Genomic DNA, 19,308 nt, shown 5'->3' on the forward strand with positions numbered 1-19,308 from the left:
GTATTATCATGATTATTTTATCCGTGCAAATTACAAAGTAAGCTGCTAGCCTCGCTCAAGCGACAAGTCAGCCCACCTTCCTCCAAACCAGAGGGGTCCCCTGAAAGCCGACCTACCTTTCACACAAGACACCGTCAATAAAAAGACGAGGTTCCAAAACGTAAATCCACTTTTAATCCCCATTTTCTTCATCAGGATGAAGTCTAGGCGGCCACATTTAGCGCATCTTCGCGTGCCAGGCTCCCGGGGTTTGGATTCCTTTGCTTGGCTTTCCCCTTTGCGGATCCCTTTCATATTATTCGCGAGCTCCTAATTCCTGCTCCTCAGCCCGGCGCAGTGGAGTTGTTGCTGTTGTTGGTGCGCGGTCACAGCTCGGAGTGAATGGTGTTTCTGGGATACCACAGCAACCTTGACGAGGACTCAACCATCTCTCCAACGGGGGCACAAAGTCTCGGCTACTCTGGATTCTGTCTTTTCTTGTGCGCTTTTTCCCCTCCACTAAAATCTACCTCAATTCTAGCTCGTTATAGCAACCACCAGAAACCACTAGTGAGACTCTTAAAGCCCAGCTCTGCTCTCTGATAAACTCCCCACAATATTTGAAATTAAGGGACTTGGGTTTTTTTCCCCCGAATAGATCAATTCCGCCTGTAAAAACAGCCCAAGAAATATAATGTTAGTGAGCTCTCCATCGCAGCCTGCGAATTCAGAAGCATGTTAAAGGAACATTTTAATCGGAAGATCTGCGTTGCTTTTGATGATAATGAATCGGGCTCCATCGATGCCCACGGCTTTATAATGGAACATGTGTTACTACTGTAGTTGCAGTATATTTCAGGCAGCCTTCTCGCATTTATTATCCTTTGATTTAATTGAAAAGGGAAATCACAGAAGAATTTATTTGCACACATGCATTTACATATTCAAATACCTAAGTGTAAACCCATAACTCGGTTTTTATGATTCAGTAAATGGATTTCATCCGTGGCCGGGGCGGGGGTGGGGTGAAGAGGGAAGTCAGAGTCATTTCCCCAAATAGTTCATCCTTTCATCCTCCCAAACTCCCTTTCAGCTAATGTGTACTGCAGTTAAACTACTTTATCTGTGGTCGTTATCTAGAACACACGCGTTTGTCTTAATTCTGAATCTGTCCCAAATATGTAAATGAGAGTTCCCCCCCCCCCCAAACGCAAAATGTATATATCTATACATATGGACTTGGCAGTCCCATACACCACTGAAGGGTTAAGATTGTACAAAGGAAGAGTTCTTGCGCCATCTACTGGCCATCTCCAAGCCACCCGTTTCTCCTTCACTCTACCAGGGACCCTGTTTTCTCTTATCCCATGTCGTGCAGGAGCTGCGTCCCTGAGCCCAGCGTGTTTTGCTCCTGTATGCCAGATTCCTAATATATATATATATTTTTTTGTACAGTCCTGGCCCAAATCTTTCGACGAGAATGTTCCTTAGACCAGGTGCCGGATTGGTGATCTGACCTTTCGGGAATCTGGTCCCATCTCAGGAGTGGGGAGGGCTGCAGTGCTGTTTTGGAATAGGTAATTGCTGCTGCCCGTGGTCCTTCTCGCATGCCGGAGTCTATCAGGGGATGAGCGTCTTTGTACAGGATTTAGTCAAAAAACTACCCAATTTGAGTTTTCAGCTCCTTGTCTTGCCCACAAATCATGGATCCTGTCCCGTAAACCACACAATCACCCTGGCCAGCTTTTGTTCCTGGGCTCGAATTGGAGCTGCGGGCTCAATGGACCAAGGTGGTTGCCTCTGGCTGGAGTTCTGCTCTGGGAAGTGGGCACTCTGAGAGCAACCTTAGGCGTGAGTGGCGAGTAGGTTCAATCTACCAGAAGGATTCTGAGCTCTCTGGGTACGTGGCATTGTGTGCGTCTGCCATTCAAGAAGCTAGAAAGAGAGGGAGAAGCGGCGGTGGGGGGCTGCGGGGGTGGGAAGCGAGCAAAGGAACGCTGGCACTGTAGTGAGGGGAAGGGTGCTTGTTGATGGAAGATGATGGAAGGTGTGATTTTCTATGCGTAGGTGTTTTCTCAAGTATGTTTTTGCAGTGCATATGCGTGTTCATGCGTGTGCGTGTTGAGAGGGATTGCTGTCCTGGGAAGAGATAGCAAAAGGCAAAAGCTGTAGACGCCCAAGTGACCTCATTAAATTCCAAGAGGTACATTTAAGAGTGGTGGGGCAGAATATTGTTCTTAACCAACGGTGCTCTTTTATTGTCTGCATATGCAGATTACTAAAGGGAGTGGGCGACAAGGTTGGGACTAGACTGTGATTGGGAGGATCAACATCGAAAACGTCATTAGCCTGCTCAGCCACCTTGGCAATGGCTCTGGCATTGATTTTAGTGGAGATGTCAGGGTGTGTTGTTGCTGCTTTGCTTTTTGTTGGGCTGAACAATGAGTTAGATGCAAACAGGTTCTTGGACTTAATAAGGGCACATAACAAACCTCTCCTTCCCAAGGGTTCAGAGGCTAAGTCACCTCTACTAAATTTATTTTTATTAAAAGAAAACAAAAATCATTGCATTATGCAGTCTGTTTGAGCACATGACTACATATCCACACAGGTGGACTTTAAACCAAAAGAACTTAATTTCTCAAAAATCAGAGATATTTTCATTGGAATTATTGTGCACAAAATAGTTTGATTATGGGACCATGAAGACTACTGCAAAGATACCAATTTCTGATACTTATTTTCAAACACATTGCTAATTCTATAATCCAATTATCTTTCCCTGCCTATCATTTCAATGTGAGATTGTTAATTATTTTTTTTCAGGTAGCTTATAATACATTGAACAATACTATGGTTTTTAGTTTCTACAGCTCACCATAAATTTCAAACCACTTTTCACTCATGTTTTTCAGTTTCTGAAACAAGATGGAAAATCATGTTTTACAGTCAGAATAAATTAAGTCATGAGGAAATGAAGTGGTTTGTCCAAGGTCATCATTGGAAGCACTGGATTTTAGTTCAACACATGTAGTGCTGGATCACACTTGCTTTTCATGCTCAGCAGCCTTCTCTTCTAGGGAGCATTTCCAAAGGTATTCCAGAAATTTAAATTTATCAGCCAAAATTCTAAAAGAGAAATCCCCCAATTTCTCAAGAAGGGAAAATACAATACCTATATTTGGAAGGAAGAAATAGTTTGTTGTAGCTTTTCTGTAGGAAAGCAACAAAGTTTAATGTAGGTTTAAGACTGTTGGAGAAAACAGAAGGAATAGCTAATGTAACATTAAGTACTTATTGTATGCTAGGCATTGTGTTATATTTACATTGCATACCTTATTCAATACCCCCTACAACATTTGAGAAGACCAAAATTATCTTCATTTTAGAGATGAAAATATCTATACATGATGAAATTAACATTCTTGACTTACCCAAAATAATATATATTAGAAACTAGGAACACATGATGTCTGATTTCTAAGTCCACATGCTTGCCAACTGTATCCTATGCTAACTTCCAAAGATGCTTGTTTTAAAAGTGTAGTAACAGCAACAAAAATTTTTCTATAGTGTTTCCATGTGATTATAGAAAAGCAAGGATTTATAAGATAGTTTAATAGTGATCAGTTTTTAAAACACGTATACATGTAAAGAAAAATCTCTCTTATTTTTCCCTTGGTCAGTCTCTTTGTTTTTTGCTTTTTTTACTTCATGTAGCATATTGATCTTCTCACATACAGTTCATGGAAAAGAGTGACTTGGCAAGGATAGTCGAGACAATCACAATGATTAAGTACTGTAAAGAGCTTTTAAAAGGGGTTTAGGTCAGAAATGGACAGGTTCTTTAAATTTTAAGTGCCAGAATTCCATTCCCTTTCTGTTCTTCCCCCAAATACCTATGGAATATAATTTACTTTGATCTTAAAACATGGCTGAATTTGCACTAAAAGGGAGAAAATAAGCCTTTTTCCAAAAACTTCCCAATATTATCATAACCCCTTGACATTCATTTACTCTTTGAGCATGACAGGGGCCATATCACAGGAAAATAAATAACCTGATCAAAACAGAATAAGTACACACACACAAAAAAAAAACCATAAGAACTTGTCAAGGGGATTATCTTTACTTGTGGAAAGGTGTATTTGTACCTTTTTTTGTAGTTATACTTTTGAATGAAACTTAGAATGTGTTTTGACTGAAACTTAGAATGTGTTTTTCCTCATTCATGTTATAGACATATAGATTCATATAAGGCTTATTGTACAAGTGCAGTCTTTATTTTGTTACAGAAGTATTCCTGCTTATTAAAGTTGAATGTTCACTGATTGTATGTATGCTTTGATCAATTAAAAGGCTCAATCTCAAACCTGTTGGTGTGTGGGGGAAAAAAATCCAACAACTAAGTTAGAGTAAAATAAGAATGCTCATGATTTACAGATGATGACCAAGTAGGCATTTCCCTGTTCCTTCAGAGTTTTTTTTTTTTTTTTTTTTTTTTTTTTTTTAATAGAATTCACTGACAGGAAAGCAGGGGAGAATAGGAACTGTCGTCTGCATTTTACATAGGTGTCCATTCTTGCATCAGTCATGTCTGACTTCTCCAACTCTCAGGAAATAAAATATTTCAATTTAAATGTTGACTATAGAATAATAACAGAATTCCAGGTCAAGTTTATGCATTTTCTTGATTAGTAACATTCCCTATTTGAGAGAGAAAGAGAAAAAAAAAAGGTAAGAGACCTAATGTTCATGATAAAATAACTTTTTAAAAATCAATCACATTTAAGAAAATAAATCAGATGGGTCTTACAGTATCTGTCCTTCTTGCTGCTAATCAGGAAACATGGTTGAGAGGTGTATAGAAGCTGATTGTGTTACCATGTGTGCCTTCCTAGGGGGTCATCCCTCTTATCACCTGACTCCTCTGAGCAATTTCATTAATACAGAGGTGCAACAGGCATCACAGTCTTTTAAAGCTTTTTACCAAATTAAGAAAGTCACTGAAATTTATGTCACATAAAGATAACAATATTAGGTTTTAAAGACTGAGAAAACAGAAATGCACTGATACAGAAGACAAAGACAATTATTAGAATGACTGAAAAGTATATTTTTGACATGAGCCACACATCTAATAATTTAGTACATTTACATTCATGTCTTCTCAAATGCTGCCTTCCTACATATAGACAATTCAGTATATAATATGCATATAGTTTAATATAAGCTATATACCAGGCCCACTTACTGAAATAAGGGAATCATGGTGTGTTCTTAGGGGACATATGAGTAATGATCCTGAAATTAAAAAAAAAAAAAGTAAGAATTTGTAAAGACCTGTTGGCTGGGTGCAGTGGTACTGGCCTGCAATCCCAGTGACTGGTGAGGCTGAGGAAGGAGGTTCAAAAGTTCCAGGCCAGCCTCAGCAACATGGTGAGACTCTGTTTGAAAAAAAAAAAAAAAAAAAAAAGGTGTGGAGAAGGGGGATGGCAGGGGATCTAGCTCAGTGGTGAAAAGCACCTCTGGGTTCTATCACCAATACTGCAAAATAACTAAATAAGTGAGTAAATAAATAAATAGCAGACCTTTTTCTTTGTCTTTTTCTTGATCATGGGGACTTATCATTTATCTCTGTGTGGAAAAATTCAAGTTAAACAAAACTTAAGCAAAATGTATCTTTGCTAAATAACCAAAATAATCTAGACTTCTCTCTTTTATCAGTAATAAAGTTGTCTTGCTGACATTATATGAATAAACCTTAATTCCCAGTGCACCAGACATTTTTATCATCATTTCTTTAGTAGAGTTATGTACTATCAATTTTAAATGCAGTTGAGAATACATAAATACTTAGAGAACATGTATCAAAAGTATGGATTTCTCAGTATGTCAATTTAATCAAAATTACTATCAAAATGTAGTACACATTTGATTTTATGCCCTGAAACTATCTGTCAACAAAGTCATTGTTATCTCCTAAAAACTTAGTAAACTGAATTTATCATGTACATATTCTCTGCTAGTTTTAAAAATTGACAATTTCTTGAGGTACATACATGTTTTCAAATATTCAGGGTACAGTAAAAACATTAATACATTTTATTTTGTAAATTCCTAGTGTATCCTAAATTATGTAGAATATTTTGTTTTATTCATATACATAAGAATAGGTTTTCTAAAAATTTTTGTTGTGAGATTTAAACATCTTCAATAAACAATTTTACAACTGAAAGTCCGTTCTAGAAAAGTGAGTTTGTTTTTAAATCATGTTTGATAATAATTCCAGAAGCCTATACTAAGCAAGCCACAGCCCACAGGTAGAAAACAAGTACATTTCCCCTAAACTCTGGTGGTGATAGACCAAAATTTATTACCTTTTTGTAACTTTTAATTATGAGGCTAATTTTCCTATTGCCTTAAAACTATTAAATGAAAGGAACCATTAAAATAGTAAAAATTGTTTCACAAGTTTGAAGCCTGTAATTCACATATGTTCTTATGTTTGAAACACATTAATATTATGAATATTTGTCCTGAGTGGTTGTATCTAATTTTAAACTTCCCACATTACCACCAACAATTCTGTAATTTCATTGGTTTTTCAAATGTATTTTAATATTAGTTAAAAGATTTTCCAGAATAAGAGCACGGGAAGCCAAACCATGTAAGCCTCATTTTTTTTCAGATAGGAGGATAACAATGACCTTGACTTAGAATGATCATTTTGGCTACAAAAGGAAAGAAAATCAATGTAGCTGATTTTGGTTTGGCTACACATAATCCAATTTGGATTGTAAGTACAAATATCTGTCTCAACTGGACAGGGATCAATGTCATCTTTACTCTTTTTATAGCTAGTATCATTTTCATGTGCATGTTCACTCATTTTACTTAAGAAGTCATTTTGAACTCCTGTTACAAAGAAATAAATGCCAGAATCACACATTTCTCTGTCCTCAAGGAGCTTATGGTGTAACAGAATTGAATGTATTCTCAAGCAACAGCAGTGTCAGTGTAGTATAACCATGTTGAGAGAGTCCTGTAAAATGACATGATGGGAATTTGAGAAACCTAAATGGAAGAGAAAAACATTGGTGCCATTCTAGAATCATGTGAGAATACTTGACAGATAAAAGCTTAGTAAGGAGACTGCTTTCCTGATGCATTCAAAGTAAAGTTAGGAAAGTTATATGGATATTTAAAATTTAGTCAATTAGGATATAATGCTTTTAAAAAACACGTGACAGGTTATAGAAGTATAGCCAGGAAGAGATTAAAATTGGGAAACAGTCCTTGCAATAGGTCCTACTTTTATGCCACTTATGGAGACCCTAAAGACTGGTCAATTCATATAAACTTCCAGTGGTAATTTCTAAACAACTCAGTCAATTAATTGTTTAATTGAATAAGCAATTCAATTTGTTGTTTTGGTATTTTTGTATACAGAGGTTTATAAAAATAATCAACTTAACACTTCAGATTAATTGAAGAAATCAGGTATTTATTATAAACATACTTCAATAATGATTAAGGTTAAATAATAATTAAATACAAATCAGTAGTTACATACACATATATTTTTGTCTGTGTTTCTTTGCAGTAATAAACATATCCTGTATTTATAAATGACCCACAATTTAACCTATTTAGTATATGAATATCAATCTAAATTTTGGAAGATTTCACATAGAGAAATTTGAATGAATGAACAATCTAATGCATGACAAAAGATTTTTATGTGGGTATTATATCAGCAGTATCCCTGGAGAGGTTACATTTTCCAACAATTACAGTGTAATCATTAGTCATTTAATCTCTTCAATTTTGTAAATAGTGTACATTTCCTAGGACAAGAATTTTAACCCTATTTTTTCCCAACTAACTTTGCCTTTTTTTCAAATCAAAAGACAAAGTAAACAAAAATATAGCAACCCCCCAAAAAACCACTTCAAAATTTAGCAAACCCAAACTCTTTATCTACACTAAGTGGTTCAAAAGAGTGTGAAGAAACATGATGAAAAAGTCATCCTTTCTAAATGAAAAAAAATAATAAAATTAAATACTGTAAATACTTTGCTTGGTTTGGATCAGCGTGCATTAATGCTTTAGGAAAGCATTTGAGAATGCATTTGTGGTAAGCTGTCACTTTTTAATAACAGGAGGACAATATAATGTTATACTTACATGCCTCCTCCAAGCTCATTTTCTTCATCTATGAAATGGGGAAAATTGCTTGTATCAGAGAGTTCTTGTTTATTCTTTCAAATGGCATAAAAGTAGTATAAGTTTCCTTATAATCTTACTACTATATACCTGTATACCTTTTTAGTAGTGGGTTAAAGATTAGTCTTCCAAAAGATGTTTCCAAGTCTTAGTCCCTGAAATCCATGAATGTGATCTTGTTTTTAGAAAGTGACAAGTATGTGAGGTGTTGGCTATATTAAATTAACCTAACTTGATCACCCTACAATGTATACATGTATCAAAGCATCACATTATCCCCCATAAGTATATACAATTATTATTTGTCAGTTAAAACAAAATTGTCATCTTTGCCTATGTAACTATATTAAGGATATTGTGACTCCATCATTCTGAATTTAGGGGGTGCCCCGAATCTAATGGTAAGTGTCCTTATAAAAGAAAGGCAGAGAGAGACTAGGGACACAGAGGCATAGAAGAGAAGGCAGTGTGAAAAAGGAAGCAGAAACCGGAGGAATGAATCTACAAGCCAAGAAGCACCAAAGATTTTTTTTTTTTTTTTTTGGCAGTCATCAGGAATTAGGAGACATAGAATGGATTTACTCTCAGTGCCTCCAGAAAAAAAAAAAAAAAAAAAAAAAAAAAAAAAAAAAAAAACATCAAATCTGCTAACATTTTCTCTTCAGACTGTGAGATAATTAATTTCTATTGATTTAAGACACTGAAATACTGGTAATTTGTCATGGTAGCCCTGGGACTACCATGGGCTACAACAGTATATGGGACTGTCAATGATGCTGGTCACTGGTCTTATGACATGGCTACTACATTTCAATGTGATCTCTGATGGGTCCATTTTGTTTTCCTCTGATGGAGTCTTTGCTTCCTATTCCCACTGAATGGCAGTAATCTTCACAGTAATATTCTGAGGCTTCCAAAGTTTTCATTAATATTTTAGTTCAAAACATTTATGTATCCTCATGACTATTACTTCTTCTAGGATGAGTTTGACATAAACATCTATGTATGATCTAGTACTACTAAGCCCTAGGTTGAGCAATAGCCATGTCCATTTTCATGTTTCCTCACATCTCAAACTCAATGTAGCTAACATTGCACTCATCCTTTCCATGTACTTCTCCATTGCTAAATTTGCTTCTTTTTGAATTTTGAAATTATTACCTTTGTCTTACTAATTTCACAGAGCCAGAACCTTATTTTTGCATGTGTCCCATCCTTTTATCTAAAAATGTCTCCTTTGTATGGGATTCTTCTGTATCGCTTTCTGTCTATTCTACTGCCATCACTTGAGCCCAGAGAGTGGTTATCTTATGCATGTATTATTGCAGGGACCTCACTGTTACCTTGATTCTTTTAGGCTTGCCATTCCTGCTCCATTCTATAAAACAATGAGTGTAGTCATTTCACCATGGCTTTTATCTTATCCAATAACCTTGGTTTCCCATTATCTTCAGGATAAATTTACTGTCTTAAATCTCATCGTTAAGACCCTTCAAGGATATTCCTCCATCTGGTAAGTCTATTCTGCTAAGTGTGTGCTCTGTGTTGGCATTTCCTCATTGGAGGGCTTGTTAATATTGCTCCATTAGCTTGTCAAATTTGTTTATCCTTTTATTGGCCTGTCCAAATCCATATTTCAACTCTGAATTAAGATAATTTTTTTCCAGATTTGATGTATTTATGCATTCCAATGAACTTTAAGCATTCTTCTTTTTAAGTCTATAGATTATCTTATGACATTTATACTACTTTGCTTTACTCTTGCTTTATTATTTATAGGTAATATCTTTATAAATAGACGGAAGTATCTTGGTCTTTTAAATTTTTATCTTAAAAATATCCACAATAAACTCCTTTTATCTTACATACTTAATATATACTTATTGAATGACTAGTATGCTCCATTTTGACAAATCAATTCTTTGAGTTTATTTTTTATTTAATCAATGCAAACATTGGCGTGTGTATGTGTATGTGCATGTAATGTGTGTGTATTAGAAACAGGAAAAAGGTGTGTGTGTGTGTGTGTGTGTATGAGAGAGAGAGAGAGAGAGAGAGAGAGAGAGAGAGAGAGAGAGAGAATGTTAGTGCAAAGAAAGCAGTGAAAGGAAAGGTTTGTGTTCACTAATATTAATTATAATAAAAGGTTTGATAACTAATGCCAGAAAGACTTCTCTCATTTCTTCCTTGGCTCTGAGACACTCCAATTTCACATGCAAAAGCAGTTCTGTCTAACTGGCAGATTGTTTGAGCTGGAATTAAATGTGCACAGCTGGTACCATCTGCTGCAAATTCTTTAATTCTTGTTATCTCTTAAACAGCTTTTGGTTTTGTCTTATTCATAATTCATTTATGGAGGATGAGGAAGACCTATCTGAGCTCTTCACATTATTTAATGGATACATTGCTAGTTCTCAGACAAGCAAATCATGGTAGACTCTGGTTTATTAATATTGACTAAGTGTCTGCCTAGTTTTATGGATGACCATACTGGGTCTTTGAACCAAAACCAAGATCAGTTTTGGATAGTTAAACAGAATTGCTTCTGAAGATTATGTATTGTGATAACAAGAGTCTTTCAAATATTTCTTCTTATATTTTGTCACTTTAACTTCTTTTCTTCATTATTTTACAAGTCCAAAATTTTTTAGTTATGATTTCCCAGCCAGGTATAAAGCTAAAACCCGAGATGCAATTCCTTGTTCTTCCCTTTCCCACTTCCTTCCATTCCCATTTTCTTAATATCTTGCAAGTCAGTGCCTTCCCATGAATCTTATGATCACTGGTTTTGTGCAGCCCTCAATACTTTCCACCACCCCTACCCCAATTCAGTGCACCCTCTATGTAGAAGTGATCTTTCTAAAACACAGTGCTGATCATTTTATCTTCCTACTTAAAATTGCCCAAAGTCTTTATTTAAGACTTTCCTCAAAACATTTGGAAAAAATCAGTGCACTGCTACAAAATGCTGCTTCTTCTTTTTGCTGGCAGTTGTAACCTTATTTCTGCTGAATAGGTTTCAAATCAAAATTTTGCCTAAGAATAGGTTTCAAATCAAATTTCAGGTGACCTTTTATTTTCTTTTTGCAGAACTTATTTCTTATTCTTCTAGTTCTGAACAAAATGACTTTCTTTTTTTTTTAAATATTTATTTATTTTAGTTTTCGGCGGACACAACATCTTTGTTTGTATGTGGTGCTGAGGATCGAACCCGGGCCGCACGCATGCCAGGCGAGTGCGCTACCGCTTGAGCCACATCCTCAGCCCCAACAAAATGACTTTCTATGTTCCTGTAAGAACATGTGCATAATCTTGTGAATGAGTGAATTGAAAACTAGATTTATAGTGAAGGTGGCAGGAAAGTTTTCAATGCATAGCGGGTAAGTAGAGACTTTCTTATAAATGAAGGCAAGAAAAATGTTTTTATACCTGGTAGCAGAAAAAAAAAAACCTTTTTTTCTCATTTTGTTTTGAAATTATTCTCAAGTAATTTGACCCTAATCAATTAAAGGTCTTCCACCCCTTTAGTCAGTGAAAATAATGGCTGCCAAGGCACCTAGGTGGGGGTGCTTATTTCTAAATTTAGTTTAGTATTGACAGAACTCATGCTGGTTTATTCTCTTGAGTTGCTACTACATACAGAGGCAAGTGGCTGGCTTTTCCTTTTGTCTGACATTTGTCTGATCTGTCACAGATAAGATATATTATGTCCAGGGTGTTCTTCTTAAGCACAGAAAAAATATATGGGGAGTCTTGGTCAGGAAAACAAAATGTATTATTTTCTCTTCAGATAGAACATGTAAGAATAAACTATGCCAGAAAACAGCAAATTTTCCAATGTTCTAGAAATCACATTGAAAGCCTTCTTATTTATGGTGTGTTGAGATTTCTGCCAGTCATTCTAAAAAATACTAGTAAGGATACTAGGGCAGTATCACTCTTTTCTGGCAGATTAATATTTTGTTTTAGTCAAATTCTGTTAATGATCAGTGGTTTTCTCTCTGAAAGTAGTAACTGGATTTTTTTTTCTGTCACATACATAGGTAAACTAAGATTTTGGTGTGTATAAAAATGACCTAATGAGTTTATTACCTTATACCAGGCCATATCCCAAGACTTCTGAGTCCAGAGGAAGATAACAAGGTCTCTACATTTTTAACATGCTTCTTTATAAAAGACACCAAATTTTATTTGGGTAAATTTTTCAGAAAATAAATCTACAGAAGGAAACATCTAGGAATCACGAGCTACTTAAGGAATGGGAAAATAGGTGTAAAAAAGACAAAATCTAAGAAAAACATACCTGTTGTTATAATTAAATGTGTCACATAGATAAAAATAACTCATTTTCCCCAATATAATTATATTTAACCAGATTCTTAAAATGTTGTGATAGTATCTGGAAATCATATTATCAGCTAGCATGATGTAGAGATCCTGGGTCAGTAAGGGCAGAAAGAAATAGGGGAAAGAACATGCTGCTAAACTATTGATAGTTAAGCTACTGTTCAAATAAACAGATTTGAATCAATTACTTGGTTCTGCCTAGAAAATGTACTTGCAGGAAAAAACCTGAAATTGACAGTCAATCTTCATATACACAGCATAGCCAAACATCTAATGCAATTGTAAGCTTTGATTTCCTTTACCCTATGCAGAACAAACCAGTTTTTTTTTGAGAGAGAGAGAGAGAGAGAGAGAGAGAGAGAGAGAGAGAGAGAAAGAGAGAGAGAGAGAATTTTTCAATATTTATTTTTTAGTTCTCGGCAGACACAACATCTTTTTTTTATTTTTATGTGGTGCTGAGGATCGAACCCAGTGCCCCGCATGTGCCAGGCGAGTGCGCTACCACTTGAGCCACATCCCCAGCCCAACCAGTTTTTATTTCAGGAGTAACATACAATCAGAAGCCTTTGAAATTTACATTAATTGGAAAAATTTGCACATATTAATTTTTTAGAAAAATCAATGAATGCCCATTTTAAATGATTCCTCAGTCCTAAACGTTGCACTTAAATGTTGTATAGTTGGATAACTCTATCAATTCCAAATATTTTTATAGGTCATGTATGCAATTTTGGCATGACAAGTTTTCAGTATTATACACATATCATGTCAAAATTACAGTAATTTGTTTTTTAGGCCATAACTCTCAGGATTTTTTTTTCCTAGAATCATAGAATTTTCCAAATAGCTGACAGTATAGATTTAAATATCATTCAAAATATTAAATAACACTTAAAATAAGTATAAGCAAGAATTATTAAAATAAATATGAACAGGAATTGCTCTACAATGCACAATTTCTTCATGTGTTTACAATCATTTTGATGATGTAAATAGTAGGCATTACCATCAATTTCTGTGTAGTGATTATGGATGTTTGATATGACTCTCATGCTCTGGTTGCCAAAAAAATTGAATTCCATTTGCAGCTTAACTCTCCTGAACAGTTTAGGGGCTTCTGGCTTGCTTATTTTTCACTCTTATTTTGTCCCTGGTTCTACGTGATGTTATCAGCAGATATATAATTCCTCTGCTATGGACTGCAAATGACTCCTGTCTAAGCAATGTGCACTTAATAGCTTTTGAGAGAATTATTTTAAACAATGTTTTTATTTATCTTATTTTTTGTTTGTCAGGTTTGTTTTGTTTCTATAACATAATCTCAGCCTTTCCTTTTTCTGGTCATGACTTTTTTAGCTATTACTTCATTCTTATTGTCTCTGATTTATTTTTTTCCACTTTTTTGGAACTGGGAATCAAACCCAGGGCATTGTGAATGCAAGGCAACAGCTTTGCTGCTGAGCTGCATCCTGGCACTGTCTGTGGTCTTTATAGAGCTGTCTGTCAAGATTTTTGAGCATCTTTAGCCACACACAAGAGGATACCTACTTTTGTTCATTCATTCATTACTCATTGATTTGTTAATTTACTTAGGAAACTAAGAATCTTAAGCAGAGTGCACCAAAAACTGAAAATTTATTAGAAGTGATTTTATCCTAGTAGAAAAAAATAAATAATTCTGTAAATTACTTCTTATTACCAGTTTTACCTGGCAGACTTTTACAAGTCATTTAAAAATGTTTGTTTCACTTTTTAGCTTTAAATTTCTGACTTACTCCAGGATCTCTGGTTCCCTCTAAGGAATTACAATTTTTTTTTAAATTTGCTGGCCAGAATTTATTTTTGTTATTTACTCCTCAAAATAGTAATAGTCTGATAATATCTGTCAGGCCAAAATGGATGGAAAAAAATGCTTAATATCTGAGGAGTTTTCTAATTGAATTTAGGACTAATTTTAAGACCCATTTCCAGTTATATACTCTTTAGAATTCTTAAGTAGGTGAAAAAATCTTGGCCTCAAGAAAGCAGTTTTCTTTCTGTGTACTATTTTGCTCAATAAGGTATATCAGAACCATGGTCTGATACTAGTGTCATAGTTCCTGGTTACTACCTGAGCATACTGTAGCAACCACAATCCATAGCTTCTATTGTTGTTCCATCAGAAACTGTCCTCCATTGATGTGGATGCAGTATATGTTCTCCAGATCAGTCTCAGAAGTTTAGATCCAGGTAGACCTTGTGAGGAGGGGAGGAGCCATTATTTGGTCTGAGAGCATGCTGTCATGAGTGCCCATGGATGAAGATGGACAGAATCCCTCCATTCTGACTTTGCTGTATAAACCCATTTCCTGGCCATCACAACTTCTTGTCCCAAGTGACTATATAGTTCTGCTCTTCTATCTTTCTTTAGAAGTTTCTATGTCACTTAAAATAATTTCTTGTGAGGTTCATGAAACTTTTATTTTTTTTTTAAATGAGGTAAGAAATGGGTGCTCTAGAAGCCTTTGAAAGCAGAACAAACATGCCCTTGAATTATCTCATGGCTTATTTATTAGAAATAAGTTCTTAAAAGAATTTTATTTTATTTTAATTGACAAGTAATTGTATATGTTCATGGGATATAATGTGATGTTTATTTTATGTGTACTGTGGAATGATCCAATCAAGGTGATTAATACAGCCTCAGTCCACATACCTATCAGCTCTTTATGGTGATAATATTTAACATATACTCTTTTAACAATTTTGAAACATATATTATTATTAACTACAGCCTACATACTATGTAATAAATGAACAGTATGCACACCTTTTAAATAAAACTTTGTATTCTTTGACCAATATCTCTCTTTTCCCCTCCCATTACTCCTACCCTGTACCTTTCCCTAACCCCTGCCTCTGATAAGCATCATTCTACTCTCTACTTCTATGGGTATGATGTTTTTAGATTTCATATACAATAGATTATTCAGTATTTATTTCTCTATCTGGTTTATTTCAGTTACCACAAAATCCTCCAGCTTCGTCCATGTTGGTGACAGTGACAGAATTCTTTCCTTTTAAAGTCTGTAAATGTGTAAAAACATACATGTGGTATAGATACACCACATGTATGTTTTTACACATTCATTTGCTTATGGAACTTTGGTTGTTTCCATCTCTTTGCTATTGTGAATAATACTGCAGTGAACATGGGAGTTAACACATATTATTTGATAGTTGGAGTCAATTACCTATGATTTTTAACATTTTTATAATTCATACTTTTCTAAAAAATGATAACTTCTCATTTCTTTCCCTTCAAGCTGTATGCCTGCATATCTGACTGAGTAGTTTATTTCCAACCTTATTTGATTATTTCAATTCTGCAAGATCTTGAAAACCTCACAACTATATTCTATAGTGTGGATTCAATATAATAAGTCATACAGTTTGAGAAAATGAAAAACATGACTATGAATACAGTATATGAGTTTCAATGTGTACAATTTGGAATATTTAGTTACTCAGAACCCATGGCTCACTTGTTGGCTCCTCTGCTTATGTATCCTATTAATGAACATTGTTAGATACCTGAATTTGACTGAGGTAATGGTGAGGTAATTTACTACCTTATATTTGCTATGTATACCAATCTGTTTGATTATCAAAATAGGACATATTTCCATGAAGGTTAAGTTGCTTGCTGAAGACCATGAAACAAATGTAATGGACACTTAAACCAAGTTAATTGTTGTCCTGGTAAGCTGTTTTTCTCCACAGTGACTGTGAATTTTGCTGTTAAGACTTGCATTGCTACCTTCTTGAGACCACTGTCCTTGGACATCTCTATGGAAACACTGAAGTACCTAGGAGTTTTTGTCCTGAAGATGGGCCATTGCCAATGCTTTGCTGATATGCGGGTAGGAAGCCCAGTCCCTTTGTCTCCAGATGAACAAACTTTGATGAGTAATTAATATTACAGTGTTTCTACAGAGATTATGCTGGATCTTAGATTTTGCCTCAAATTATACCTTTCTTTAGCTTTTTTCCTTACCTTACTATATATAGTATGCTGAACTACATTGGAACCTGGAGCAAAAGGAAAATTGTGTGACCATACATATATTTGTCAAATTATTCTCCTATATTTTAAACCAAGTAGAAAAAGCTAATGTAAACATTATAATAAACAACTGCAACATAAAATCCGGTGTTGTTCCATCTCTGTGCACCATTGTCATCTGTCATAAACATATTTGGCAGGTGGGTGGGGAAATCTAGGCTAATTAAAAACTGTTTTTCCTGTTGCATAAGAATGGACTTATAAAATAAAGAACAACCCAGAAATCTGCCTTTAAAGTTCACATTTTGTTCATCGTGACTTTTTTCCATTTATTTTGATTTGTATGTGATATGGTATTAAAATGACTTATCTCAATCTCTGGGATTTTGTAATGTCCATGTAATATTTGCTCCTGATGTGAATGTCTCACTTGCCTCTGTTTGCCCAACTCTCTTTTCTGGTTTATAACAGGAACACTTTTATAAATTATTTGTGCTTAAATCTTCATCTCAGTGTCTGTCCTGAGAAAACCTGGTTTAAAGTAGAGAGTACACACAATTTATATCAATTCACAGATTAGGAATCTTTGGCCAGTATTCTTTCTATGACTCCAAGTTTTGCTTTGTGTCCTAGTTCATTTTGTGCTTCTATAGTGGACTATCAGAGAGTGGGTCGTTTATAAAGAACAGAAAGTAATTTCTCACAGTTCTGAGGGCCACAAAGCCCAAGATCAAGGTACTGGCAGGTTTGTCTCTGTTTCTATGATGGTGCTTTTTTGCCACAGTCTCTGGAGAGGAGCAATACAGGTTCTCACAGGGGCAGAAAATGGAAAGGTAACATCCTGTTGTAAGCCACTTTTATGGTGGTATAAATCATTTCATGAAGATTCTGCTCCTATAACTTAAAATCCTTCCTTTAGGTCCTACTTACTAATGCTGTTAGATGATGGATTAAGCATTTCTAACACATGAATTTTGGTGGACACATTCAGACCATAGCACCTTGTGAAATAATTTTTCTTCCATTGTTTGAGGTGGCCTTAAATTTATATATCTAGTCAAGTATTACAAGAAATAAATTCATTTTTACTCTAATTTACATTAATTGTATTTTTCATTTACATAAAAGTCAGAACTTATTTTTGTCTCCATGAACACTATTATTTATATAAAGTTGAGTGCATTATTATTTTACACTAGTTTTACAATCATAGCACTGTAAATAAACATTTGCTGTCTTGAAATCTTAACATTCATGATCAGTATTAGAAACAAACCTTTGATTTTAGTCAAATTAGGACATTTTTTTCAATGTAAAAATTGAGATACCTTAAGAAGACAAAATAATTTTTACCAATTAGATAAAAATACAACACATCCTACCAAATCTTCTGATATCATAATTTAGATTTGTATCATTAAAGAAAAACAAACTAACTAGTAACTTAGAACAATTTGAGATCCCTTTTATTAGCAGAATTTAATGGAATAAAGTAAAGCATGTGTAAGTTATTTAAATGTTTTGGTCATATAACACCAAATAGTAAGTGTAAGTCAATTTTAAACATTTTGTGTGGCTAAAAGGGCATATTAAGTTATGTTTTGAACTGAAAAGGCCTTGTAAGGATATCATATAATTCATGCCATATACAAGTGAGAGGACTTAGGTTTTCAGATGAGCAGAAGTAAATCAAGAAAAACTGTGCTGGAGGTGAAAAAAGTACAGGGTACTTCACCAAGCCCTCTGAGGTGGCAGCTGAACTTTTAGCATTTGAGCATTCTAGCACGGGGTTTGTCACAAGCTGAGCCAGTCCAGTCAGTAGTATTTCAGTGCAATTTGCCCAAATCTAAGTCTTGATCTCTTGTTTTTAGAACATTAGCTTAAATTTTCAATGACTCTGACTCTTAAAATGTTAACTTAGTGGCCTCCTTTCAAATGGATTCTGTAGTCTTTACATTTATTAATCTAATAGTAAGATAATATTGATTAACTGTTTAATCTATTTATTCATTAATTCACTTTTTTTAAAAAAAGCATTTATTTCATGACTTTAATGTGTTAGACACTGTACCATTACTACCTGAGTGACCAACAAATAAACCCAGTTGTGCAAGGTTTTTGCCCTTAGGGAATTTACAATCCTGTGTAAGACAAGTAAAGCAGAAAAAAGCCCAGAAGATTACAATAGACATTATCATTGCTGTGATGAGAGATTGTAATATTCAATTACAGCATGTCCAAGAGCATTTTGGCAGAGTCAGGAAAATATCTTTCATCTGGAACTTTAAACATGAATAGAATTTATCCCTGACATATTTTTATTGATGAATCAGAGAAGGGGTGGCAATTAATAAACTGATGAAACCCAAAGTCTCACATGGTTAAAGTTTAGGAGTGCAAAGAAGCAAAAATGTTCTCTTGACATTTTATTTATGAGAAAAGTGATATTCTTCATAACATTTGTTCAACTATCTACTAAGTTTTTGAATTTTATCTTCTAATTATTTTTAGATTGCTACAAAACTTTCAATTTAATCTCCTTGCCCTTTGAATACATAATAGGATTATGGGTACTGGCAAATGTATGTTTGAGATGAAGGTTCATAAATTTGGATAGGAAAGGGAAGTCAAGGATAGAGAGAACAATGTAGAGATTGATTCTTTATTATGTTAATGAAAAGGTGGAGCAAACATAACTGGAGATTTTA

General features: G+C 34.7%; 1 protein-coding gene across 3 annotated transcripts in view; it reads right to left on the reverse strand.

Moving 5' to 3' along the window:
• The window catches only part of CSMD3 (CUB and Sushi multiple domains 3), a gene marked incomplete at both ends in the record, with an annotated part of 1,157,568 nt that extends 1,157,274 nt beyond the window's left edge, over positions 1–294 (reverse strand). For all 3 annotated transcript variants that reach the window (XM_081266797.1, XM_081266796.1, XM_081266795.1), the window contains one exon: positions 117–294. In XM_081266797.1, coding sequence (XP_081122923.1) covers positions 117–294 — 178 coding nt within the window. The remainder of the gene's footprint in view (positions 1–116) is intronic.
• Between the last annotated feature and the right edge of the window lie 19,014 nt (positions 295–19,308).

Source organism: Spermophilus citellus (assembly GCF_964194105.1).
Source record: "Spermophilus citellus genome assembly, chromosome: 14".
NCBI lineage: Eukaryota > Metazoa > Chordata > Mammalia > Rodentia > Sciuridae > Spermophilus > Spermophilus citellus.